The 26,797-nt window shown below is 44.2% G+C and overlaps 1 protein-coding gene across 6 annotated transcripts in view; it reads left to right on the forward strand.

Moving 5' to 3' along the window:
• Window positions 1-26,797, forward strand: part of PHACTR3 (phosphatase and actin regulator 3) — a 171,018-nt gene that overhangs the window by 98,894 nt on the left and 45,327 nt on the right. For 3 of the 6 annotated variants that reach the window (XM_050917778.1, XM_050917783.1, XM_050917780.1), the window contains exons 3-7: window positions 3,587-3,664; window positions 8,423-8,605; window positions 14,683-14,883; window positions 20,141-20,408; window positions 21,890-22,140. In XM_050917778.1, coding sequence (XP_050773735.1) covers window positions 3,587-3,664; window positions 8,423-8,605; window positions 14,683-14,883; window positions 20,141-20,408; window positions 21,890-22,140 — 981 coding nt within the window. The remainder of the gene's footprint in view (window positions 1-3,586; window positions 3,665-8,422; window positions 8,606-14,682; window positions 14,884-20,140; window positions 20,409-21,889; window positions 22,141-26,797) is intronic. The other 3 variants (XM_050917779.1, XM_050917781.1, XM_050917782.1) reach the window with 3 other exon arrangements.

A 26,797-nucleotide genomic window follows, 5' to 3' on the forward strand; every position in this document is an offset into this window, starting at 1 on the left:
CTGGATGGGAGGAGAGTGAGGGGACCCCTGGACCTGAAGGGGGAGGATTGGATGGAGAAGGGGGAAGACCCCCTGGGGGATCTCTTCCCTGAGGTGGGAGACAATTTCCCCATGAGGTGTTCCCCGTTCAGAGTCACTGGGAAAGCAGCCGAGAACCTGGAGAGAGAGGTCAGGGACATGCTGGCTTTAGATGGGATCCAGCCATTTTGCAGCCCATGGGCCTCACCCGTGGGGCTGATCCCCAAGCGAGACAGGATGATCTGGTTTTGTGGGGGCTATCAGAAGCTTAAAGCCATCACAGTGTCTGATGCCGACCCCATGCCTGGGGAGATTCTAGACAAGCTGAGAGGGATGGAGAACTTGGCCCGGGCAGACACTGATAACGTGCATCTTTAGCCAGACCTGGGAGGAACAGGTGTCCCAGGTGAAGAGGGGGCTGGGCTGCCTCAAGGAGGTGGAACTGATGGTAAAAGCTGGAAAGTGCAAGGGGGGACGGTAGAGGTGTTGTGTCTGGGCCACAAAGTGGGAAGCGGCTGCCCAAGCCCAGAGCTGGCAAAGGCCAAGATGGGGGCTCTTAACCAAGGGAGCCCGAATCACAGACCAGAGGGCTGGGAAAAGACTCAATCCCAGCTTGAACCCCAGGGGTACTGGGGTGGCAAAGGGTGTGGGCTGCATAAACCTTCCCACATGCGGCCTGCAAGTGCCATCAAGCACACCCGACCTAAGGGAGGGCGTAAGACTGGACTGTCCTGGTGTAACTCACACCAAGGAATGGGAGAGATGCTGGGGCATCCATGGGAACCTTGGTGGGTTTGAACTTCCCCAGGTCACTGGCTGAAGTGACCTCGCTCAGTTCGGTCTCGAAGGGGGGAGAGATGTGACGAACTGGGAAAGTTCTTAATGTTTTCTCTGAGTACTGTATTGGTGCCTCAGTGTCCCCATGGCAGTTCTTAAGTATCTGGCAGAGCAAAGGGCCAGTGCCCCTAAATGCCTGGCACTCTGTCTCCTAGCAACTGATGGCCTGGGCCCCTCCCCTGCAAAGGTGCCAGCTAAAGGTGTTGGAGACAAAGGGATCAGGTGACCTGGCCCGGGAAAGGGGCTGAGCAGAGAGGAGGGGCTGGGAGGGGTAGTTAGTCTGGAGCTGGCTGAGGTCAAGGGTGGAGTGCAGACCTGGGGGTCTGGCTCACTGCCCTCCAGAATGGACCCAGCCGAGGGGTCCGGTTCGCTGTATCTACAAGCTCTGTTTTAGACCCTGTTCCTGTCATCGAATAAACCTCTGTTTTACTGGCTGGCTGAGAGTCACGTCTGACTGCAAAGTGGGGGTGCAGAACCCGGTGGCTTCCCCAGGACCCCGCTGGGGTGGACTCGCTGTGGGAAGTGCACGGAGGGGCAGAGGATGCTGAATGCTCCAAGGAGAGACCCAGGAGGTGAAGACGTGTGAGCTTCTTGCCCTGAACAAGTCTGCTCCAAGGGAGAGGAGGCTCCCCAAAGTCCTGACTGGCTTGGTGGGGAGCAGTTCCGGAGCATCGCCCGGTGACTCCGTGACATACATGTACATTGTATTTAAGCTTATTTTTAAATTCTTGTTTTTGGGCAGGGAATTTATCAGGAACTCTAAACATAGCATATTATTCAACTGTATTAGTCACCAGTGACAGATATAATGGAAAATGAATGTTATGATCAGAAAGAGAAAACACAGTTTTCCTGTTTCAGCCAAAGCAAAACACCAAGATCATCTTTTGACACAGACACCTTTAGTTTATTACCAACAGGGCATAGAAATGAATCCTAGCAATTCTTGATACAACTAATTCAGTAAGTTCAGTGGCAGTCAAACGACTACTGGGTGTCTTCTCTGTAACATGCAAACTTAAATGAAGTTTGCAGTCATTATTTCACTCCTCAGGGACTTTCTGTGCATGAGAATAGTTGCTAGAAACACGACTCCATGTTTTGTTCTGCCTTTCTGGGAGGTGGGTCACACTGACATTATGGAAAACGACAAGAGGGAGCTACTCTGACTGGTAGGGCTGGACTCTTAACCAGAAAACTCTACAGAATGTAAATATTCCTTCCTGAAAGTGTCAGCCACTGTATTAAAGATATGCCCAGCAGACCACAGTGTGAGGGAGAGTGTCTGCTCTCTCGAATCTCTGAAGACACCCCCAGAGTACAGCACTCAGAAACAAGAGTCACTTGTCTTTTCCTGAGATTCTAAGGAGTGACTTCTCGTACCCGTGCATGGGCTGATGCAAACTGGCTGGGCACATGGGTGCTCTGTGCAGATCATATGAGAAGGGACACGCTGTACAAGGCTGCTTCACGCTTGCTACTGCACCATTGAGAGTATAGTACCTACCACATGTTGTGCATTCCTGCGCCTTGGTAGGAATGACTGCTGCATCTTGTTAGCCTTGAATCCATTTGCCAGCCTTTCACTCACCCCCTGAAATACCTTTTTTATTCTAAGATAGAGGGAGCCTCTTCTCTGGGGACTAGGGAGCATGAATCCCTGGTGTGAAATGTTGCACATTTCCTGTGTGGGCTCCAAGCATCCCTCTTCCCACACTGTGCAGAGCAGAACCATTCCAATTCCATTGCATGAGGACTCTACTTCTTCTGCTGAAGAGGATGAGTGCAGGACTTGCCCCTGACCATGGAAGCTAAAGTGCTGTCAGGAGAGAGGACACAGTGATATTGCCACCATTCTCAACACCATGCAGCTGCATTTCTCTGGTGGTTTGATAAATCTAGAAAAGGAAACACTGAGTTAAATCAGATTCACTCCTCTCTTAAACTTGGCAAATTCCTCTGCTACATAGAAGGGGCTGATTCACAGAATGGAAGGTAGTTAGAGATACAGGAAACAGCAAGAGAGAGATTGGAAACCCCCTTTTTCATTCTGTGAATAGAATTAGCTGGTGATTTACTAGACAAATTCCTAAGCAAGGAGGGCACATGTAGGCCTCGGCTTTGTGGATGAAGATCAGTCAGGTGCGATAATATATTCAACAAATAATACAAATTACATGGTACAAGAGAGGTGCACATTGGTTAGTGGGCAAGAAAGCTTGGTAGGGATGGTTTCATTGTCTTGCCTCTGCAAATCAGTCACACACATTAACTGCTTTTCCTACTGCTTTGTTCAGGGAGGTCTGAACCCAAACCAGGACCTGAACATCTCCCGAATTTGGGGAAAGTTTAGACTGAAAACCAGACCGCTGGCACCTATGTGTAATGAGTCCAATCAAAGACCTGGTCTGCAACACGCTTGGACTTTGGATCTGGATATGAACATGATTGTTCAAACCCCTTTTGGAAGCTTTGATCTTTTCAGCATCCTGCACCTTGGCTAGCAATACTACCAGTGCTCTAGCAATGAAAACACACTGAACTGGCCAGCTGATCACAAACCACACTTGCCCCCTAAAACTCCAACTGTGTAGTCCTCCTCTGGTCAGCTCACTACATGTGGGACTAGAGAGCACCCACCTGTTGCAGCTTTCATATTGAGTTATCTCATGTGTCTACTTCCATCCATTGTTTGCTCTGATTTTCTCTGTTATGCTATCACTTTCTGCAGTGTTAGAGAAGAAGATTACTGCAAGGCCAGGTCGGGATGAACTCATTAAGAAAGGTCTTCTGGAGATGATGGAACAAGGCAAGTAAACTCCGTCTTCATTTTTTATTGTTGTCCTTTACATGAGGGCTGGAAACGTGTGATGGCAAGAAATGATAAGAACCCACAGTCAGAAAAAAAAAAACAAACTGTGACCAGTTTGAACAGTCATTGGATCAGTTTCATACCTGGTGTCTCTCAACATATCCAGTGTGGTTTATGGTGTAACTCTATCTTGGGTGCCATTCCACTGTCAAGGGTTTATACAAGACATGAATTCAACCATATTTTGTGCAATTGCTATAAGTCCTTCTACTCAGATTGCCAAGAAACTCAGTAAAGCTTATATGAATATGAACTCAGCTATACAGAACTATTCAGCAATGAAGCTAGCAAGTACAATCCATGAATTCAGATCTCCTAGAGTGAGATTAATCCATATTTTCTGCTGTCTTTCTGGTAAACCAAGTTTAGTACAAGGTGTATTCTAATTATATGAGTTCTTCATTCCTACAGAAGAGTGAGGCATCGAGTACAGTTATTTTTACAAGCTTACCTGAATACAAAACAAGTGTGAAGCAATGACTAAATGCAAGATGATAACTTGCCATAGGTATGCAGGAAGGTTTGTGATTCTGTATGTTACTCGTCTAAGGTCCCCAAACAGATGCTTCTAAATGAACAAAAGACCTGTTCCTGAGAGAATTTAGCATTCTACTAGGTTTGGTGTGCTCCCAGTATCACTTCTAACAGCCATTTTTTTTCCCTCTAAAAAGATAGCTTTAAAAAAAAAGAAAAAAAGAAAAAAAGAAAAGCCTTTCCCTCTTGAGGCTGAGAACTTTGTAACAGATGGTGTTATGAAGGAAGAGGGGCCAGCTGAGTCAGTCCAATTGGAAAGGTGGAATATTTTATTGAAACTAATAGGAGCAATAATTATATTGCCCTGTTTAAAACAAAATTCCAAATCTATAAATAACTCTCATAATGACACTTGATGAGGCTGTGATGGAGAGTAACTGAACAGAAAGAGAGCATTTTAAACAGAGAAACCTGTCACAACTGCAGAAAAGCTACATGTATGATGCTTAAGTACAAGCTATAAACCTACATGGCCAACTTACTTTAAAATAGAAGTTTTTTCATAATTTTGGCTGTTAAATATGAGGAGTTTTTCACTGAACTCTTTTGCTCTTAATTCTAGACCAATATTTGGTCTGGTAGCATATTGGTACTACTAGATAGATAAATCTAAGTCTGAGGGCTTCTCTACATGGTGGGGTAACATGCTTTCCGGGGCTCTGATTTCTAAAGCATATTAACATATTGCACATTAAGGTGTGCACAAAAGGTTCCCTAGTGCACTTTCAAGTAGTACTGAGCACTTTCAAATAGTTTAATTGGTCAGCATAAATCCTGCTGATGCACTTTATGTGCAACATGTTAGAGCGCTTTCAAAATTACACCTGTGCAGCGCATTAGACCACCGCATAGCAAAGCCCTGAGAAATCTACTAGGGGTGTGTATATGTACATGTGTACACACACACACACACACACGTACATGTGTATGTATATCTAGTAGACTTCTCAGGGCTTGTCTCCATGGTTTTCAGTGATCTCTGAATCGGAAGACACTGGAAGTTATGGGTTTTTAAGAGAGCAGTACAGACAAGTGATATAGAGCACATCAAAGTCAATAACAGTAGGATTGGATCAGCTTTTCACTTGTCACTGAGAACTGGTTCAATGGGGGCTATGTATTAAAATAATTTTAGCAAAAAGCAGATAAGCCTAGTTTAACAAACAGGAATGGGGTTTTTAAAGGTCAGCTGGAAATGGACTGGCTGGATATTTCCCTTCACACACACACTCCCCACTCCCTCTTTTTTTTTTTTTTAATTTCTCTTTGTTACAGTTACATGGAGCCTATAAAACCATCAGGCAAATTTATAATGCCACACAACTGTCTAGATGGGAGAGTGAGAGTTATGGGCAACCAAAGGACAACATAATATGCTCCATGTTATTTCCTTTCCAACACAATGGATGTTTTGAATCTCAGAAGCTATTTTATGGCTTTATTAACATATGCCGTTTATTAACTGCTGTTAAAAATTGCCCAGGATCTTTTAATAACTGATGAGAAGCCTACTCAGACTACAATGATGCTGAGGCAGTTGCATTCTAATCTTTTCAGTCAATCCTTTTTTTAATGGACACTCACTGCAATAAGCTGCAATGGTTGGAGCAGCAGCATTGTGCTAAGCACACCACAGTAAATCTCTAAGTCCTGGGGTTTTCTTTGGGACTCTGCTCTCATGCTGAACATCTGGGGAGGGATTCACAAAGGTATTTGTCTGCCTACCACCCCATCCTGGTACCTGCTCACATCAGTAAAGTAATCCAGACAGTGAGAGACAGAGATAAAGTCTGAGAAACCTGCTAACCTGCCCTCCCATCTTTCCATCAGCAGCAACACACTCCACTGGCACAGCGTGCTCCTCTGCTAACTCACATACCGCACTACACCAGGCTGCAGAAACTGTGCAACATCCCTTGCAGGGCCGTTCGGCCCAGCTCTGGGTAAGGTCCGGAGCAGGAGCTGCTTCAACTCAAGAGCAGCCCAAGGAGGAACTATCATCAGAGCAGTTCCCCTCCTGTGCCTGCCTCGCTTTGCAGACAGGTGATAAGTTACCGCCCGCCTTCTCAAAGGACAGTTTATTCTCCTCCTATTTCTGGGCACAGCCAAGGCCCAGTCAGGGCTGCCCAGAGGATTCAGGGGACCTGGGGCAAAGCAATTTTGGGGGCCTCTTCGATAAAAAAAGTTGCAATACTATATTCTTGTGGGGGCCCCTGTGGCCTGGGGCAAATTGCCCACTTACCCCCACCCCTGGGCAGCCCTGGGCCCACTTACACTTAGAGGGGAACAGCCAGCAAGGAACCCCTGCTCACCCCGTCCCAGGGCTGGTGCCACAATGTGAGCAGCCTCACTTCCCTTTCCTCCCCAGCGTGGCTGAGTACGGCTGAGGGACAGGGTAGCCATGTTGACACCAGTGGGCACTACTGGAAATGATGCAGCAGCTTTCATTAACCATGGGTTGCTGTCTCCTGTTAACTCTGCCCGACCTGTGCCACTTCTGAGGCTTTCCTTCATCACTGGGGGGTGCACGTGCTCCCCAGGGCTTCTATAGCGGCAGGAGCAAGTTAATGGATAAGGTTTGTTCCTTGACTGCATTGCACTGTAGTGGGCTGATTACTCCAGCGTGAAAGAGCATTGCTTCTTCCTGAGATCACTTTTCATGGTGTTCTGGTGGTGTAGATTCTTTTGTTTTCTCCTCATCTGTGGGTATAAAGTTACCTTTTTCCCCCACCCTCGCTCAAAAATCTATGGGGTCAATGTCACCCCTGCAAATCAATGCACTTCCTTTCAGCTCCGGCAACATCTCTACGTGCTCTGAGGATGTGACGTCCACCTCTGACCAGGGACCTCATAGTTCTCAGTCCTAGACACTCCTCATTAGAAGGTCTTTGACAGGGCTGGCTTCTGCTTATTTCATAAGTTATTACAGTTTTCTTAGGCAATGATTTAAAGGAGCTAACGTTCTGTCTTGGTATCTTTATTATTGTGGCGAAGCAGCAGCTCTCTCTTGGAGAACACAGGGCACTTACAAAGCAGAGCTGCCCATTCTGCTCCTGGGAAACATTTGTAGAGTTTTTCCCCTTTTAGCTGTGAAGTGTAGATCTGATCAAATGTAAAATGTTTTACAGCACTGGAAGAAAAGCTCTGTCTTACAAATAGTGCAGACAGCTGTTAATATGCCAGTGATTATGTATAGGCTGGCTTCACGATCAGCTGAAACATAGGCAATGAACTTTTTCCCCCCCCTTTCCTTGTATCATAGCAACTGTGCTACTGCAGGGGCTATTTTAAGAACAGCAACTTTTCACCAAACGTGATTATGAGGCAGATTGGATGAGCTCAGCCTATAAAATATTGCATTAGCTCTGCAGCATTTGTAGGCTGACTTCTGATACTCTGCAAATGGTCTCCATATTAAAAAATAAAAAGTGGTCTGTGAACGTTAACTCCTTTAAATCACTGTTTAAGAAACTTGTAATAAAATCATTACAAAGGAGAAGACAGGCTTGTCATGAACTTCTAATGAGGAGCGTCTAGGACTGAGAAATATAATTTCTGTGGTCAGAGGTGGACAGTGTACACACACATCATTGGGGAGAGCTGGCTCAAGCTGGAAGTAATTGCTTGATTTTGCAATGGTGGTGTTGAGCCGGTAATTGCTGAGAGAGGATCAGGGAAGTGAGAGACAGTATAGTTTGTATTCCCAGTGAGGAATGTTCCCTGGGTTGGAAAGTACTTAAGAAGCTAAAGAGGTGTCAGAATGCTTACGGCTGATGGGATTATTGGCAGAGGACCTCACTCCTCAGTGGGAGAGTATCAGAATCTGGCCCTATGTCAAGAGAGGCTTGGATTTCAGTTGTGCCCCAACATTTTGAAAGTTGGGTGTCTAAAACAGAGCCCCTAAATGCACACTGAGGCACCCAAATATCAGTGGCCTGATCTTCAGAGGAGGTGAGCACCTACAAGGCCTGCTGATGTCAGTGGGAGCTGTAGCACTCAGCACCTCTGGAAATGACAGATGCTGCCAAAGTGAGCTCTTGCAAGGAACGCTGCAGGATAAGTGATAGGCTATCTGTGCATATGCTAATGAATGAGAATGGCAGGATGTTTTCACTTTTGCAGCTGATGACTTAATTAAGATTAAGTGATGTGGTATTTTAGATGCTGGAGGCAAAGCATGCGCTGCTGATGGTGCCACCAGATCAATGCAGAGTGACCCTTCATCCCCTGTATGCCAGGCACTTACCTCAGAAGAGTTGCAGCAGGAAAGTACAGCAGCAGCAACAACAAATGCAACCTCACTTGGCGAGGAGCTGCACTCAGAGGAGCTGAAAGACGATGCAGGTATTGGACAGAACATGCTAACGTGCTTCTATTGAGCTGCCATGCAATGAGTCCAATAAATTGGTGCATCAGAGAGCCAGAGCATTGTGTTCAGTTCAGTCCCTCCAGACCAGCTTAGCAATCAACCCTGCAAGAACAGTGATTTTTGAGACCTTCATTTTACTGAGGAACATAAAGCCAGCAGTATTGGGATGAGTTGCACACATAAGAGAGACTGCTTTGACACCATGCCGGTGTTAGGAGAGTTCTTTCCTATACCAAGAATCTGGCTGCACATCAGGGGATGGGTAGCAGTACAATGGCATGTGGACTGTAGGAGACACCAGACCATCTTCCTTTAGATGCATGTTTGTGCATGCACAGGCACACACATTGCTGTTGTCACCCCAGCTGGGATTAGGGAACAATATTTACAAGATATTTCAATTATTACAAGGAGCAGGCCTGTATCAATAGTACAGATGAAGGGAATTTGGTTTGTGTTTATCTAATCACCCATATATTTTGGCCTAGCTCAGAATACAAACCAGGATTTGGACCTGGTTAAGTCTGCTTTGCACTGTTCTAGCAGTGGAAAGCTGATGTAAAGCTCACCTAAATGGCTGGATGAGGATATCTTTTGGGGTAGGATAATCTTTCATTGGCATAATTCTGCCTGAATTCTGACATTTCTTAAATGTCAAGCATGTGACTTCGCCAACATAATGTTCTTTTAACATAGTGTTTTGTATATACACTTTCCTAGGCTTTTATAAAAACAAAATGGGGGGAAAAAACCCAGAATTTTCATCCAGTAGAACCATAACAACTCAGAGGGGTTAAAATCTTTAGAGCCACCACACAGACCTTGGTCACTTGAGCTAACAGAGTAACTGGTAGCAGTAGATTGCCATCTCTATGTGGGTTAACCGCTAGAAGGAGAAGAGTTGCACATTTTGCCAGTGGATTGCAAAGTTTGTTGCTGACAGGAGAAGAATCTTGATATTTAGGAATCCTATTATGGCTCCTGAGGGGAGTGGTTACAGACCCTTCTGCCTTTGTCTCTTCCAGGCTGCCCCATTCCCAGTCTCCTGCCAAACCCTAGCCTCCTCATCCCACTTCCCATATCAGGCCTCTCATTCCAGACCCTCACCCCCTACTTTCCTTGGCTCCTTGTCCCAGTCCCTCCACTGTCCCCTTTCATAGAATATCAGGGTTGGAAGGGACCTCAGGAGGTCATTTAGTTCAACCTCCTGCTCAAAGCAGGACCAATCCCCAGACAGATTTTTGCCCCAGATTCCTAAAGGGCCCCCTCAAGGATTGAACTCACAATGCTGCTTTGAGCAGGCCAATGTTCAAACCACTGAGCTATCTCTCCCCACAGCCCTTCTCCTTTACCCCACTGCAGCTCTAAATACAACTTCAGTTTTCCATTTCTGTCTTTTATACATTCCCAGCTCTCTCTTACTCTCTGGTCTATTCTCCAGGACCACTGTTGTTTTGTGTTTTTCATGATATATCAGATTGTTCCTCTGGTGCTTGTGGTAAAGCCACTCCCTCCTAAATGGTTTCCCCTCAGATATTTCAGCCCTTCTCCTACTTGCCCACTGGAGACAACAGATGACTTATGTGTAATTGTATCAACCCATTTCTTTAAACCTAGCTTATCTTCTCTATTTCAGCACGGTGTGTTATTTCATCATGAACAGTCCTAAAACAGATTTGTTATTCACGGGGCATCTAACATTTGTGCTTTCACTCTTCTGTGTATCTTACAATAAAAACTAAACAAACAAACAAATACTCAAAACACTCTAGCCCTGCATATAGTTGGCTTATATTAACTCACTCTTATTGCTGTTTTCCTCCCTCCTGCAGCCGTTCCTACTGTGTAGTTTATCCACTGATGTGTCTTGTCTTGAATGAGACTGCACGCTTGGTAGGGCAGGGACTGTCCATGTCTCTGTGTCTGAACAGTGCCTAGTACAAAGGAGTCTCAGTCCTAATTGGAGTCTTCCAGGCACTACTGTGATTAATAATAAACTTCCTCTACTGGACTGTGGCATCTATTTCTCTGTACATCTGTTTCTCATCACTGTTTCCTTCACAATTGAAATCCCATTTGCAGAGTCCTAGTTTCTTGAATCGTTTCCATCTCGTTTCTGAATTGTGGATATAGCTATTAATTTCTTTCCAGATCTTCCCTATTTCCAGTGACCCTTATTAATGCCAGTTCTGTTCACCATCTCTCTGGCCTAACCTTTACTGTCGTCTGCATTTCTTTTTCTTCCCTTGGGGTATGTATCAGTTCTCCAGCCTCAATACGCTGAAAGGTGGGATTTAATTTTCCCAAACAGCTTACTTCCTATGCAGCAATACCCACTCCTGTTTGTTACATGTCCTTTTAGCTCCTCTTTACCAACCTCTGGCAAATCCTCCATTCTAGACCCTATCCTGTTTCCACTGAAGTTAGTAACAAAAGGTGTGTATTGGAGAAAGCCTCCTGCATTGGCTTGAATTGGAGTGTTGGATAGTCAAGAAATAACATGGTCCAAGCCTGTCCATGTGCATGTGTATATATTTCATCATTGTGTGTATTTAATTTTATGTTATTTAGATAAAAGGTCTACTGTGCATATATTAAAAAAAAGGAGACCAGGCCAGCAACACAGGATTTCATTTAAAATTTTTAAAACTTGTCTAGCTTGCTGGAGTTCAAATGAAAAGTTAAGATCAAAACAAAGAAACCCAGACACACACACACCCACCCACCCAAACTTGGAAATACCATGGTGTATTCTGAGTGTTTCTGGGTTTCTAGACATGTGGTATTCAGACAGAAATGTGTTCTTCTGGTTTGATCGGCCGACAGTTTTTCATGGCAGTATCACCCAAAGGTTCTCAGCCCAGTGGAAAATAGAAAAACTTTGGTTTTGAAAATTGTACTCTGGGAATTTTGTCGTGGTCTCAGGGCCAAAGCTCAGGATGAGGAATTTGGAGTTCTGGATTCTAGTCCCTCCTCTGCCACTGCCTTGCTTTGCAACATCAGGACAGGTACATCCTGCTATTGTTAAGTGCATAGCTCACACCTCAGCCCCGGCAGGATCCTTGAACTAAGAGTTCCCCTGGTTCTCTCATCTGCTGGGCCTAATCTGGTAGGTGTGCTCAGAGCATGCCTAACCCACATAAAACACTACTGTGGTAGTACTGCCCCCTTCCTTTGTACCACAACTCAGTGGTTAGAAAACTCACCCAGGATGCAGGAGGCCCCAGTTAAAGTCACTGCTTCAAATAAGGCCTAGCAGGGATTTGAACCAGCATCTTCAACATCTCAGAGGAATACTTTAAGCCTGTCCGCCGCTTGTTCAGCGAAAGCCCCTGCGGGCCGGGCCAGTTTGTTTACCTGCTGCATCCACAGGTTCAGCCGATTGCGGCTCCCACTGGCCGCAGTTTGCTGCTGCTGGGTAATGGGGGCTGCGAGAAGTGGCGCGGGCTGAGAGATGTGCTGGATGCCTTTCTTGCAGCCCCCCTTGGCCTGGAGCAGCGAACCGCAGCCAGTGGGAGCTGCAATCAGCCGAACCTGCGGACGCGGCAGGTAAACAAACTGGTCCGGACCGCCAGGGGCTTTCCCTGCACAAGCGGCGGATTGGCTTTGAGAAGCACTGCTCTAAGCACTAGTCTGTTGGCTATAAGGGGTGGGAGAGGAAATCACCACCACCACTATTTTTTGCAAAATAATGTCTGACCTAACTTAGGCACCTATCTCCAGGAGATGGTTCGCGACCGTGAACCCTGAGTGGAGTTAGGTGGGAACTACCTTTGAAGGGTGGGGCTAGTTTCAGCAGCTCACTCCTTGCTCACCTTGCTGGCTTTCTGTGACTCCCATAGACTCTCCCCATTTATTGTATAGGGAGCATGGACACCTAACTTGGGACTGAGGATTCCACTAGGTGGCAGAGTGCCTGAAGTTAGGTCTTGCAATTCTGAGCCTCAGTCTCCTTTGTGGATCTAGCCCAGGGGCCAGCAACTTTTCAGAAGTGCTATGCCGAGTCTTCATTTATTCACTCTAATTTAAGGTTTCGCGTGCCAATAATACATTCATGTTTTTAGAAGGTCTCTTTCTATAAATCTATAATATATAACTAAACTATTATTGTATGTAAAGTAAATAAGGTTTTTAAAATGTTTAAGAAGCTTCATTTAAAATTAAATTAAAATGCAGAGTCCCCTGGACCGGTGGCCAGTGCCTAGGCAGTCTGAATGCCACTGAAAATCAGCTCGCGAGCCGCCTTCGGCACGTGTGCGATAGGTTGCCTATCCCTGATCTAGCCCAATTGACTAGCAACACCCTCCCTTTTATCACTCTCACAGCTTCCCACCAGCAGCATTCCTGGGTCCCCAGAACTGAATCTCTATTGTCTTGATTCACTGCATTTCCTGGTTCTTGAATAATACTTGGAATTTCACCCCTTCAGGGATACCTAACATCACTCATGAGTGGCTTCCTTTTGCTCTACTTCACGTGGCTTAAGTGGTCATCAAAATAAAGGATTGTTCTGCTTTTCACCTTAGCATTTGGCCCCTGCTGTATACATAGCAAATGATCTTTGAGGGCAACTTTCACAAAATCCTGATTTAAAAAATAAAAAATATATATAGCAATTGCAATGACTTCCTTGAAAACCGAGGTGATTATTTCACAAGTGAGGCAACTTTTCTTTCTATCCAGCAAAATTTTGCAACAGTAATCTCTGACTAATGCTGCGTATTTATTTTACTCCCCCAACTTTCCCAAACAATAAATACTCATTACTCCACTTCTAGACACATACATTAATCTGTTTGTCAACAAATTAAACACTATTATCTTGCCAAGGCTATTGTGTCCTACTGCCTCACTGCATTGGAGCCTTCTGTTTGCATTCTAAAAGCAAGGATGCAAATTGTTTGGAAAGCTGCTGAGTGCTTCAGCACTTATCGATTTCCTTGGAATTGAGTGCACTCAACACCATTCAGGAGGCATTCCGCAGCTTGTAGCATCAGCCCCTTCGAGCAGGGCCGGTGCTACCACTTAGGCAGCCTAGGCAATCGCCTAGGGCGCCAGAATAAATGGTGGGCGCCGTTTTGCCGGAGGGGGCGGCAGGCAGCTGCGGTGGAGCTGCCGCAGTGGTGCCTTGCGGAGGGTCCGCTGGTCTGCGGCTCCGGTGGAGCTGCCGCAGTCGTGCCTGCGGGCGGACGGTCAGCTGCTCGCGTGGCTCTAGTGGACCTCCCGCAGGCACCACTGCGGCAGCTCCAGCGGAGCCGCAGGACAGCGAAATTGCTGTCTGCCTAGGGTGCTCAAACCCCTAGCGCCGGTCCTGCCTTCAAGATGGCCATTTCTTCTGCACTACATCCCAATGTCTATTCCCTGTTGTAGCACTGTTATTGTTATCCAAGGGAAGGTCTTCTTATATCAGGTTGCTTCAATCTTGGTTCCTAACATCATCCCCAAGAAAGACCGAGCCACCCTGGCATCAGATGAAATAGAGAGGAACTGGGCTGCAAGCTAAAGTCACATTTTAATAGGATTAAAATAAAAATTGCCAGGAAATCCTGCAGAGAGCAATCAGAGAGATCTGTGAGGCTATATTAAAAGTTAATCATTCCTTACCCTTCATTTGTGTTCCTAGCAAGAAGTGCTCATGTGGTAACTAAATCATTGCAGCTGGGTTCTGCAAGATAATCAATTGCAGTTCTCAAAAACCACTATACTCCTCTGTCCTCATTATAAAAAAGAACATAAGACTTTTTTGGAGGGGAGGGGAAGGGAAGGGAAATGAGTAAAAGGCTATTTGGCCCTTCGAGACTCATCAGTTTCCTTAGGAACATAGTATCTAACTCTTTCTTCAGTTACCCCAGTGTGTTTTATTTTTACCTCAACAACCTTGGCTGGTAGGCTATTGCACACATTCATTATTTTCACTGTGGAAAAGAAGAGCTGCTAGCTGTATGCCATGAATTCTGTTTTCTTGAATCTTCCTGGTATGGCCCCTTGGTTTATCATCATCATTACTAATTTCATGTCTCATTAATTCTACTGCTTCTGATCCTTTTACTAGCCAAGAAACCTTCAGTGTCCACTGAAGACCTAGAAGATGCCTGCCTGCCAGTAACCGAAGAGACTCCACAAGCCTTACTTATTTCTGAATCCACAGATTCCCCACAGAAACCAATGGAAAGAAACCTAGCACAGCTCCCCAGCCCCCCTTCACTTCCAATTCCACTACCTAAGGCAATCTCCAAAGTCAAGAGTGTAACAGGTTAGTCTCTTCCATCCCATCGACATTGTCCTCTCCTTGTATATCATTTTCTCCTATATATATTTTGAGCCAGTTACTTAGTTGGTGTAAATCAATGTCATACCACCGATGTGAATGGAGTGTTAATGATTTACACCAGCTGAGGATCTTGCTCCCGAACTAGAAGCACTGAGTCTTTGCATGTTGCACATATATCTGACCTGTCCTGGTTTGTTTATTGCAGGAGGCTGCAGTAAGTCCACCTGCACTAATCCATGTAAAGCAGATGACATTGACAGCAAACAGCTACGCAATCAGCATCTTGTGTATGACTTACCACAAGTCGCTATGAAACCAAGGAAGGTTTAAAATGCTTTTTGTAATACAGAATCACAGTGTGATAACAGTCCAGAAGCAGTGAACTCAGCTGTCAGCTGCAAAGCTCAAGTCAATAGATCCTTCAAAGCTTTCTGCCTGAAGGATTTGCTCATTAGGGTAGGTTAAATTAGAGCTGTGCAAGCTCCTCTAATGACATACGAACAGTTCACCCAAACTTTCACAACCCACTCCTGCATCTCAGGTTTCACTCTGAATTTCAGGTTCAAACACACACAGCCTGATTCTCTAATGTGCCACAACGGTGATCTTACACTTTTCACCACTTCCAGGAGTACAAAGGAGTTTAAAGGGAGTATAACGGTGATTTATTCCTACTGCCAGGCTCCTTTACGCTGCCAGAGTGTGCCCATAATCAGGCATCTAAACTGCTAACTGACAACCTTTGTTCCTGCAATCATTTGCACCCCCAACTTACTGGTATGAAAAAAAAGTCCCCATTTGCAGAGTCACCAGGAAGCAGAAGATCATAGGGTGCTGCACTAATGACTAAGACTGACTGAAAGTTTTCTGGCTCAACTGTTTTTCAATGGAAAACTGGGTGTTCACCAAAATTACTTTTCTTGCTAAAAGTATCTGCTTTCCATGGAAAACTTTTTTTAAAAACAAAATATAATGGCCAAAACCAAAATATTGTGTGTTTTCAGCTGAAAACTGAAATATTTCAATTCAAACTGATATTGTGGTGCTTCATGGAAGTTGTAGTTCAGATGCCTTTTGTTTCCATTCTTCTTTATGGGCCAGGCTTTCTGGCCAGACTACAGGTACCATGATGCAGCATGGCCCAGGACTCCTACTACTCAACTCTTCCCCTCATCACATGGGAGATATAGTCCATCCTGAGAGCTCAACCCATACAGGAGAATGGGTGCATATGGCACCCAAAGTACAACTCCCATGAGGCAGTTTGCAATACCATTTTGAATAGAAATGTTATTTGCCAAAAACATTTCATTTTTAGGTGAAATATTTTCATTTTGATATTTCATTTTTGTCTAAATTTTTTTTGGGGAAAAGTGATTTTTCACCAGCTCTAATAATGGCACATCTTCGGTTCTGCTTCTGGGAGTGGGAGTAATTGTAAGCCCACATTGAACAAGTACCATGAGTGGGAGAGGGCAATGGGGTGGAAGTGGATAGAGGGAAAGAGTGTGACATGAGAGAAAAAACAGAGGGGGTTGGAAAGCCCTTTATTTTATTTTTTTCCCCCGAACAGTGTTGGAGGGAAGGAGAGGGGAATAAGTCAAGCACTAATTAATCCCAAAAGGGGGGATATGGCAAGGTACAAGATACCATTTCATAAGATTATTCCCTGAATAGCTCTCATTAGGACAAACAAAGTGTGATTAACAAAAAAGTGCTCAACATTAGCCTAAGCTGTGTCCAGGCTGAACTGGTGCCTGTGAGGCTCTGGGATCAAGGTAGCATAAAGGTGACAGTAAAGTCCCTCAGCAGCTTGGCGAGACCAGAACATCCTTTCCTATTGCACAAAGATAGAGTATGAATTAGGAGGTGTTCTATGGCCCTTCAAGCTGCAATTCAGTGGAGAGTGGAATGATCATAAATATCCATTGTGTGTTTCCAGGGTGGCACCTAATCAAAATCCCCTTGAGCTCAGATATACGTCTCCTGATAGCTGAGGCTCTCTGCCCCCTGGGTATGGACAGAGCCTGCCGATCAGTTAAAGGGGAAGGAATTTAGATGCTACTGCTCTGGTATACAGCCTTATTGCTGCTGCTTTGTGGCAGTGTACTCTGCCTACTAGACACTCCAGTAGATGCTCCTATGCTTTAAAGTGTTCCAGGTTTGAGAAAATAGATCACCTATGTGGTTTTGATTCACTCTTTTAGCTGTACGTATACATGCATACAGAGAGAGAAGGAGGATTACCCGTTTGTTAGGGCAACATCATGGGAGACATGGGTTTGATTCCCTGCTCTAACACAGACTTTGTGTGACCCTTCCCAAGTCACTTAACCTCTTTTTGCCTCCATTTCCCATCTGTAAAATGTAGCACTGCCTTCCCTCAGCATGGGGAGGGAAGTGTTGTAAGGCTAAACACAAAAAAGATTGTGAGGTGCTCATATCTAAGCACCAGAGATAGCATACATTTTGTCTTGTTAAATTACACACCTGGGGCCTGGTTTACAATGTGAGATTTCTACTTGTGCACACACACTTACAAGCAAACATCTCTCTGAGCACTAGACCAATGCTAACAGTTGCACATGCACAAGTGTTTTGTTATGCAGGTGTAACACGCATTTCCTGGTTGCAAATTCTTGCACATGCCGGTACCGGAGTTTTAAAAGTGCACACTGTAATTTTTGTGCCTGCGAAGTGCAGGCTCATGAACATCCTTACCCACATATGGACTCTGGGTAGAAACTCAACTCAAAAAATTTAACTCATAATGCCATAGAGTTTCACCAGGTATCAAAATTTTTTGTATATTATTATGTTGCATGTTAGTAACTAACCACATATTTCAAACAAACAATCAATCAGTTTCCACTAACTTATTCAGGATTTCATTTTACACTCTTGATTTTCTATCTAATAATTTGTACTATAATTCAATACTTTGGTAATTTTATTATTTTTAATTTGAAACTTGAAAAAATTTGATTTTTTGTTTAAAAAATTCCTACTCAAATATGTGCACCCTGGACAAAATTCTGTCCTGGGTTACATCATTGACTTTGTGAGTTGTGACAGATTTTCACCAGTGTCCTTGAGAGCAGAGAGTTTGGGTACTGTGTAGGGTACCATGCAGCACAATCGTCCTGGAAGGAAATATCTTGACAACCTATGTTTATTATCATCATCCTTAAAGTGCTATACCTCATTTTGAACATCTCCTCTTTTCTCTTGCAAGTTTCTGGGCTAATCAAGAGCCAATTCTTGAAATCCTTGCACAGAAATGTCAGACTACCACTGATAGCAGTGGGAGTTTTGACTGGATAAGGGCAACAGAATTTACCTCACAGAAAATTAGAATGGTAAGGAGGGCCTGTGGAGAGAGACAATATCCATTATTGGATCAACTTCTGTTGGTGAGAGAGACAACCTTTCAAGCTACACAGGTCATACCTGAAGAAGAGGTCTGTGCAGCTTGGAGGGTCTCTCTTTCACCAACAGAAGTTGGTCCAATAAAAGATATTACCTCACCCAGACTGTCTCGCTAATATCCTTGAACCGACACAGCTACAACGGCAACGTTGCAAACAAAAAAGGTATGGGTCAGTTTAAATTCATATTATCAACACTAGGTGGCAACAAGAGAAAAGGAATAGCCTTCTACACAATCCAACTAAACAGATCTCCTGTGCTGGTATGTCTCCAGTGTAGAAAGTATCACAACCCAGGACAGATATGTGGCCAGGAAAGTGCAGTGAAAAGAATAATTGAACTGCAGAAGAGGAGAAAAGTGAAGCAACATCGTTGTCAAACAAGGCTCTTACCCCAGCTTCTTCCATGCAGTCTTAACCAGAGTGAGGGAAGTATCAGAGGCACAGCAATAGAAGAGGCAGGTGTTTGTAGCACTGGGGTGATAGATATGAGTGATGGGATTGGAGAGGAGAATGTCCGGGATGGGCTGTTCATGAAAGAGAAGAATCACCTCAGCCCAGAACTTAAAAGGAGACTGGCTATGAAGATATTAGTGTAAGATTTCCAAGCTGCATTAGGGGTTTGGATGCCCAACTCCCACTAAAAAACAATCCAAATCCCCTAGGTGGTTTGGAAAATAACCTCAGTTTTGGGTACAAAAAGCATCAGTTAAACATCCTCCCACTCCTCTTCCCCTCTCCTGTTCTTTGCTGAAATGCTTTTGAAACAGATCAGCTCTGGCAAGTTTGGCTGAACTAGCTAATATCACCATCTCTCACAAGCTCTGGTGTTTCCCTATATGGGGTGAGAGACTAGGGCCCATTATGGGGCAGGGAGAGAAGGTCAGAGAATGGATCCTGGCACATTTTGACCTCAGTGAAGACCAGATTGACTTAAAATTTACACAATCATCTGGAGCTCAGCAGAGATTGGAAAGCCTGGCTAGTGGCCATCAGGGTTCATTAGGGATCAGGGAGAAGGGGTTGGGAGTAGTGTTCCCTCTAATTTTTAATGTCCATGTGTGGAATGAATTTTGTTATGTGCACCAATATGGAGGTGGTGGGGGTGGGGCCAAGAGGTTCAGAGTGTAGGAGGGGGCTCAGGGCTGGAGCAGAGGGTTGGGGTGTGGGAGGTGAGGGCTCTGGCTGGGGGTGAAGGCTCTGGAGTGGTGCCAGGGTGCAGGAGGGGGCTCAGGGCTGGGGGTGCGGGCTCTAGGGTGGAGCCAGGAATGCAGGCTGCCCCAGGGCTGTGGCAGGGAGAGATGACTCCCCCTAGGCGTCTTTTGCTGCAGCAGCTCAGGGCGGGGGGAGAGGCTCCTGCCATGATCGTGGTAGCTCCGGCTGGGCCAGGCTCGGGGAGGGGTGCTGCTCCCCCGCCATGGCAGCTCCAGCAGGGTCGGGCTGGACCAGGGGAGGGGCACCCTCTCCCTGCCTGCGTGGCCCTTTATGGCCTGCTGCGCAGCTTAGAGGGAACTTAGGTTGGGAGTCAGGAATGGATTGGTGATTTTGGGCAGAAAGAAAGAAGAATCCAATTGGAAGAGGGAGTAAAATGGGAAGGTGGCCCATTTTTCCAAGCTAAATCTTTGCAGCCTGAGTCTTTGGGCTTCAGATTGTTTGACTACACAAGTCTCACCACACAAGCCACATCCCCAATATGCAATGGCATAACAACAGCACCATTTTTTCTGTCCAGCATGCAGAATCAATCTCAACCCAGGCTCCGTGTGCCACAATTAAAGGCTCAGTGTGACTTTTTAACACTTTGTTTTCAGCAGCAGGAAGTGAAGTAGATGAGCCAGCAGTGAAATCCCCTCCTTCCACTATCCTGAAGAATTATGTCATTGTTGGTTCCTCCCAAATCTCAGGACAAGCTGCCTTCTTTCACCCATCAGGCCAGAAAGGCTCCGAACCCCATGTCAGAGGACAGCTACCAACACCGACCGGTTCCCCTCATCCCACTGCTGTCCACCTGCCTTTACCGCCCAGCAGAGTCATTGAGGAGCTCCACAGGGCTCTGGCCACCAAACATCGGCAGGATAGGTAAGTATAGCACACAGAGGCACAGCAAATACCAGGAAACAGTCCTTTCAGTGAAAGTATTTTTCATAATACAAATTCCTGGTAAGAAAATATTATTTTTTCCTGTTGTTAACACTCCACCCATTTAATCTGATTAAAATCAGGTTGATTCTGCCTGCACACTGCTTGGTGGCCCTAGTTCCAGCATTGATCCATGGTTAAAATGAAAGTTTCAGCTGTTATTTTATAATATGCTACTTTTATGACAGGAAAGCTACTGAAACATGGAAATAAGGGATCAAGGAGGTGGAATCATTTGCTAATCCTCAGCTCAGTGTATGAGGTGGCTCGTCACAAAAGCAGGATATCAAAATTTAGCAATTTAAACAGTTAAGTCCTCCTAAAAGAACTGCACCTTTTCAGAACACACATGCCACTTTCATCCTGTTAGAGAGGAACTGATGTGAGGTCAAATGTTCAAAACTGCACACATGCACAACGATGCACGACTACTCTGCAGACAAAATTTCCCGAGGTTGCATGCACAAACCAGGCAATTGCATCTGCAAACGGTCAATTCTGATCACTGGTGTGCAAAATTATCTCATCTGAAAAATTACCTGATTTTGCTGGAAACAGCCGTGGCCTTCTCTCTAGCCTCCTGAAGCTTTCCTGATCATAGCTTTGCTGTTGGCCCATGGCTTCTCTGAATTGTTCCTTGGCCATGCATTCCCCAAGTCCTCTTGATCTCTTCTGTCTGTCCTCTTTATCAGCTGATGCTATAACTTTATAAGCATGAACTGATCTACCAATGAGATGATCCTCTTCCCAATGAAGGACTTTGACCCCTTTTTATTTCCCCATCTGCGAAGTGAATTTAAGAATAACCTACCCCAGAAGATTAACTGGTTACTGCTTACTAGAGCCCTGTGAAGATGCTATACAAGTGATCAGTATTATTACTTTAGCATGTGACTCTTGGCTTCTGCATGAGCATATATAGTACCTTATTTTGCAATACACATGGCTATGTAGGAGTATGTTGAGTACATTGTCTGCTTTTCATTAGAAATTCTCCACTGCAGTAGTAGAGAAAGACAAAGGTAATTCCAAAGCTATAGGATTGGTTATGTTTCTCAATGCCACAACAATCTTTCTCACAGGAAACGGATTAATACAATGCCCTTTCCAGGCCCTGTTAAATCCTTGTCAGGATCACAAACTTTTAGAAGGGCAATGTTTCATACAATGTATGTTTTATATTAGAAGCACATGCTGTGTTCTTTAAAGAGGTCATTATGGTACAGCACACAACTATACATCAAAAAAACACATTAATCATTCTCCTCCTGTACCTTATTCTTGCAATTCTGAGAATGCAGTCCAATGATGTCCCTTGTACATCTCACTGAAGACATGATGCCTGTGTTCATCTAATGCTAGGTTTTTATTATGGCTTTAAAATGGACTTATCAACCCAGGTGTGTGCCTTCCATCCACAGCTTTCACAGCAGAGAAAGCAAAGGGTCTCCCAAAAAAAGAGTGGATGTCCGTCCATCCAGAACATCTAGCATCGAGGGCAACAAAGAAAAGGAGGAGAATGCACTGAGCCACAGTAATGATCCGGAGAACAAGCGAAACTCAGTCAAAGAGTCAGATGAGAACAAAGAAAACATGATCATGAACTCAGAACTCAAGGATAACTTGGTTTTTTATCAGGATGAAGAGGTGTTGAATGACTCCATCATTTCTGGTAAGGAAAGTTAATTTATTATCCTTATAAAAATATACCATTTCAGTCAACAGGAAAGGTCCAAAATATCTCAATGTATGAGTGTGAAAATGCAATGTTATAGCAGGTTTTTTGTGCATGGATTCTCAGTGAATAGATAGTGCTAAAGATATGCCTGAATGACACGGTTTGTGCTCATATCTGTCTTGGTAACTACAGCATACCAAAAATGGCATTAAGAGATACATAGATAATTCAGTAGGTGCTGTCCTTTCAGTTCTGCCTACACCACTTTGTACCATCTCACCTGAATGGCAGCGCTTCCAGAAGGGGCATCTCATCATCAGTGAATGAGGATTTCTGAGAGTCTGGCGCAGACAAATCACTTTTGGAAATGCCCCAGTCTGGAAGCAATGCAGTGATGGAGTATAGGAGGCTATTTGGCAATGAGTAGCAGACCTATCTTGGAGGGACACGTGTCCATAGGCTGGGATCTGAAGAGCTGAACCCCAGCTCCCCTGAAGATCTTTCAGCAAATCTCTGACAGCTCAGTGAATTCTTTCTACCCATCTGCCAAATTGTGTCTGTACTGGATTACACTGAACTCTCTACAGCTCTGGTATGCCTGCCACACACAAAAATGTGTCTCCCTCTGAAGGTTTTGGAAGGGGTAATTTATTTACTCCATCGTTTATGAAGTTAGGTCATAGATTAAATTCTCTCTTGGAAGCACTGTTCTGTGCTTATCTGAACCATATGACCTCTTAGCAAAATATTATGGGAACAATTATTATCCAGGCCCATTGTTTTATTGAGCTGAGCCACTCGGGCTCTCTGCTGTTTGGAGAAATCATATTTCAATCAAGTTTTCAGTTCAGCAGGACCACATTCTATTTTAAATGAGTTTCAGTAGATTGGAACAGGACAGGCTTAGAGAGAGCCCACTGCAAAAGTAACCAGTGTAGCAGCGTAGTGTAGCAGATTGAGAAGGAATTTAAAAAGGAAGTGTATCTAAGGGTCAGTAATGAACTGGATTATTGGGTTCTGATCCTAGCTCTGCTGCTGACTCTGGTATCTTATTGAAGGGTTGTTGTAGCCATGTGGGTCCCAGGATTTTAGAGAGACAAGATTGGTGAGGTATGAAACACAAAGTTGAGATAAAGTAAAAGAGGAAATAAAAGATAAATCTTTTGCAGAATTTCCCTGCATTTAAGTGAAAATTCTCTTTTAAAAAAAAAAAATAAAAATCTCCAGATAAAATTTTTCCACATCTCCCTGGGCATAGCTATTGTCCATGATTATAAGAAGTTCACGGAGTTTTGTGTAAATTCTTGTAGATTAATTTGTCTAAACACAGGCCATGCAGTCGTCCTATAACACAAAGGTGTTTATTCTACCTTTGAAGACATGTGTCATATATTTAATTAGACATGATTTTTGCTTACACAATTAGTGGAAAAGTGTGATGATGGCAAGAAACCAGTGACCGTAGAAGCCTATGTGGCATCCAGAAGCAGCTCTTTAAAATAAGAAGTGCTTCAAAATATTTCATCTTATTATGGCTTAAGGTATCTGCTTAAGGTATGCCCTCTAAAGGGTTAAAAGGTTATTTTGCTCAGTAAAAGTTAATTAACAAGAAAAATGTCAAATAGCATGTAAATACCAGACAAATCACAGAAGTTAGGTTTTTCCATACTTATTAGGTTATCCAGTCTGTCTGCCAGTCAAAGTGGAATTCCTACAATATGTATATTAGCATTTTGTCAAGTTTTACGATTTTTTTTAAAAAAAAAAATTCCTAAGGCCTAGGGCCATGTAAAAACATGCTTGTCCAACTACCAGGACTGTGTGTGCAGGTGAGATATTTGCACACACAGATGGACAGTTAGATACCAGTTTATTCACATGTCCAATTTTTATGACCAATCTATAATGCAATAATTTTATGCACAAACTAGCACTCAGTTGTGGATGTATTTTTTATGTGAGCCACAGGTGCCTGGCCTTTTGACATCAAGCTTTGCATATCCCAGGCTAAGAATACTTCCCCATGTCCTTTGGAGGACTAACCCACAGCCTTACCAGATCTCACTATCAAGTTTTTCCTTCTGTTCCATTACTCCTAATTGTATACCCGGCTACCATCCTACATCATTTATTTCACTCCTTGCTGCTCAGATAAGGGACAGGATCAAAATGAAAACCCCAGATATGATCACAGCCAACCTCTGGGAAAGGTTGTGTCAGGTCACAGACTCTGTAATAGGCTGAACCATAGGCCTGAATCCAAGTACCTCCAAAGTTTAGGGTTAGCTCCAAACCATTTTAAGAGCCAAACTTTGTGCACTGGCCCATCTGTAGTTAAAAATCTGTAAATACTCAACATGTCCTCACCTAGTCATTGCTGAGCTGTCTGTCCATATTGAGAATATGCAACCATAAAAGACGCATGCACAAAAAACCCAGATAGTTGCCTACGCAAAGCACGTAGCTTGCTGTTGTCCGTTCAAGAGCGTGCATGTTTTATTCTAACTAAAGCACTAAACTTTTCAAAAGTTCCAGCCATTAGTGTATGATGTCTAAGGAGGTTGCAATGGGATAAACGGAAATTCAGCGATGAAAGTGAATGACAATCCTCTGAAATGTAGGGGGAAAAGTCTTACCAGTGAGAATTATTGGCAAAGAAATGGAAATACAACACCACAGAACAAAAACAGCCCATTGTAGATAGAGTAATTAATATGGAGCAGGTGGGATATTTTAATGAATTCACTTCTGTGAGTTCCCCCTTCGTGTTCATTGTCTGTGAATATTCTAGTGAATGACAGAAAGTTGGAGTGTTAGCACTGATGTGGAAACAGCAGCAATTAAACAAATATCAAAGACTAATTATTCCTTGATTCTCAGAGTTACGCTCCGCCAGTCAGGGGACAGAATTATGCCATATCATTTACATCCAATCCAAACCAACCAGAGGTTGAGTATTGATGAGCTCAGTATAAAACCTATATAGAATAGAACAAAACACTCCCAACAAATTGCTTAAGAACAAGCCCTTTGCCAACCATTATCCACAGAAATTGGTGAATAATAATTACATCTGATATTGTAACCTGTCTGTGGGCAGTTTGTGAACAACAAGAAGGCTGGAATGTGTCAGATGAATTATGCAATCAGGTCCAGGAACAGGAGAATGGAGGAACAATGGCAGAGAGATTCAGCGATTCATTAAGCTACAGGATGGAAAGAGACCATCTTAGGACCTCAGGGATGACAATTCTGCTACCACTGTTTTCTCACATGTTCTCTGTGTCTGAAAGGATGTAATGAGACATTTTTGTTCTTGACACTGCACACACTTGCACTGGCTGACAGACATTTAAGAAATACACAGTAACAAGAAAGGTAGCAGCAACATAATTCCCTGCAATTCTCCTGCTTTCAGAAGTCTGGGTTGGCTGGCAGCTTAGAAAGAATCTAAACATCCAAGGTGCTTACATGGTCCCCATTACTAACATATGTGAGAACCTCTCAATCTTTGATGTATGTATCCTCACACCACCCATCTAAGATAGGACAGTGCTATTATCCCCATTTTGCCAGATGTGGAACAGTCACCCAGATCCCTCCAAGGCATTTCAGTGCCTAACTCCCACTGAAATATCTTGAGGATCTGGGCTAGAGAAACATAAGGTCTGTCTATACTGCAGCCAGTGCAGAGATACCCGATCTAGCTTTAATCTAGCTAGCTCCAGTGACAATGGTAGTGAAGCTGTGGAAGTACAGACTGCAGCATGGGCTGTTAGCCCAGGACAGAGGGTCTGTACTCAAGCAGCTAGCCTCAGTTCCTGGTTCTTACACGGCACGGATTACTCTCTCTCTCTCTCTCCCCCCTAGCACTCAATCTCTGATCGGGGCTGTATATAGGGCTGCATAAAAGCTGCACATTAATGCTGCTCTTACATTGTGCATCTGCACATTGTACCTAAATTTGAACCATAGATGCCAGCTTTTGAAAACAAACAGTGGAGGGGTGAGATCTTCAAAAGCACTTGGCATTGATCCCACATTGCTCCCATTGGGAGTGCAGGTAGCCCAAGGCAGAGCACATCTGAAATCCCACTTGAGATATTGGTGGTTATGGGGCAGAGGGGAAAGGTAGACGCATGTTAGCCCTAGGAAGAACTACTTTTAGGAAGATGTTTAAATAAAGGTACCGGTAATTAAATCATAGCAGATACACTGATCAGCACAGTGGTCAGGAAGGAATTTCCCATCACGGTGCACTGTTGGCTAGGCGCAGGGTCAGAGCTAGTGTGGGCTTTTTATTCCCTCTTTGTTGGTTTTTTTTCTTTTCTCTGAAGCATCAGATATTGACCTCTGCCGGAGACAGGATATCAGTCTTGGTGAACAAATGGTCCCCTCAATAGGGCAGAGAATGGACCAATTACAAAGTGTTCACCCACAAAATAGGCATTATCCTCCTTAAAGGATAATCTATATCTTTTTTTCCTCCTGACTTTGTCAGTCAGGTATTTTCAAAAATTAATCAAATTGGCCAGTCACTGATGGTGGCTCCTAAAATGGACAGCTCAGATTAATCCAGCTCTCTTGGTCCAACTGCATTTTTATTTGGATTTTGCAACACCGTAAAGATTAATCAGTGCACAGTGCATAT

The sequence above is a fragment of the Gopherus flavomarginatus genome, chromosome 11 (assembly GCF_025201925.1).
Source record: "Gopherus flavomarginatus isolate rGopFla2 chromosome 11, rGopFla2.mat.asm, whole genome shotgun sequence".
In the NCBI taxonomy this organism is placed as follows: domain Eukaryota; kingdom Metazoa; phylum Chordata; order Testudines; family Testudinidae; genus Gopherus; species Gopherus flavomarginatus.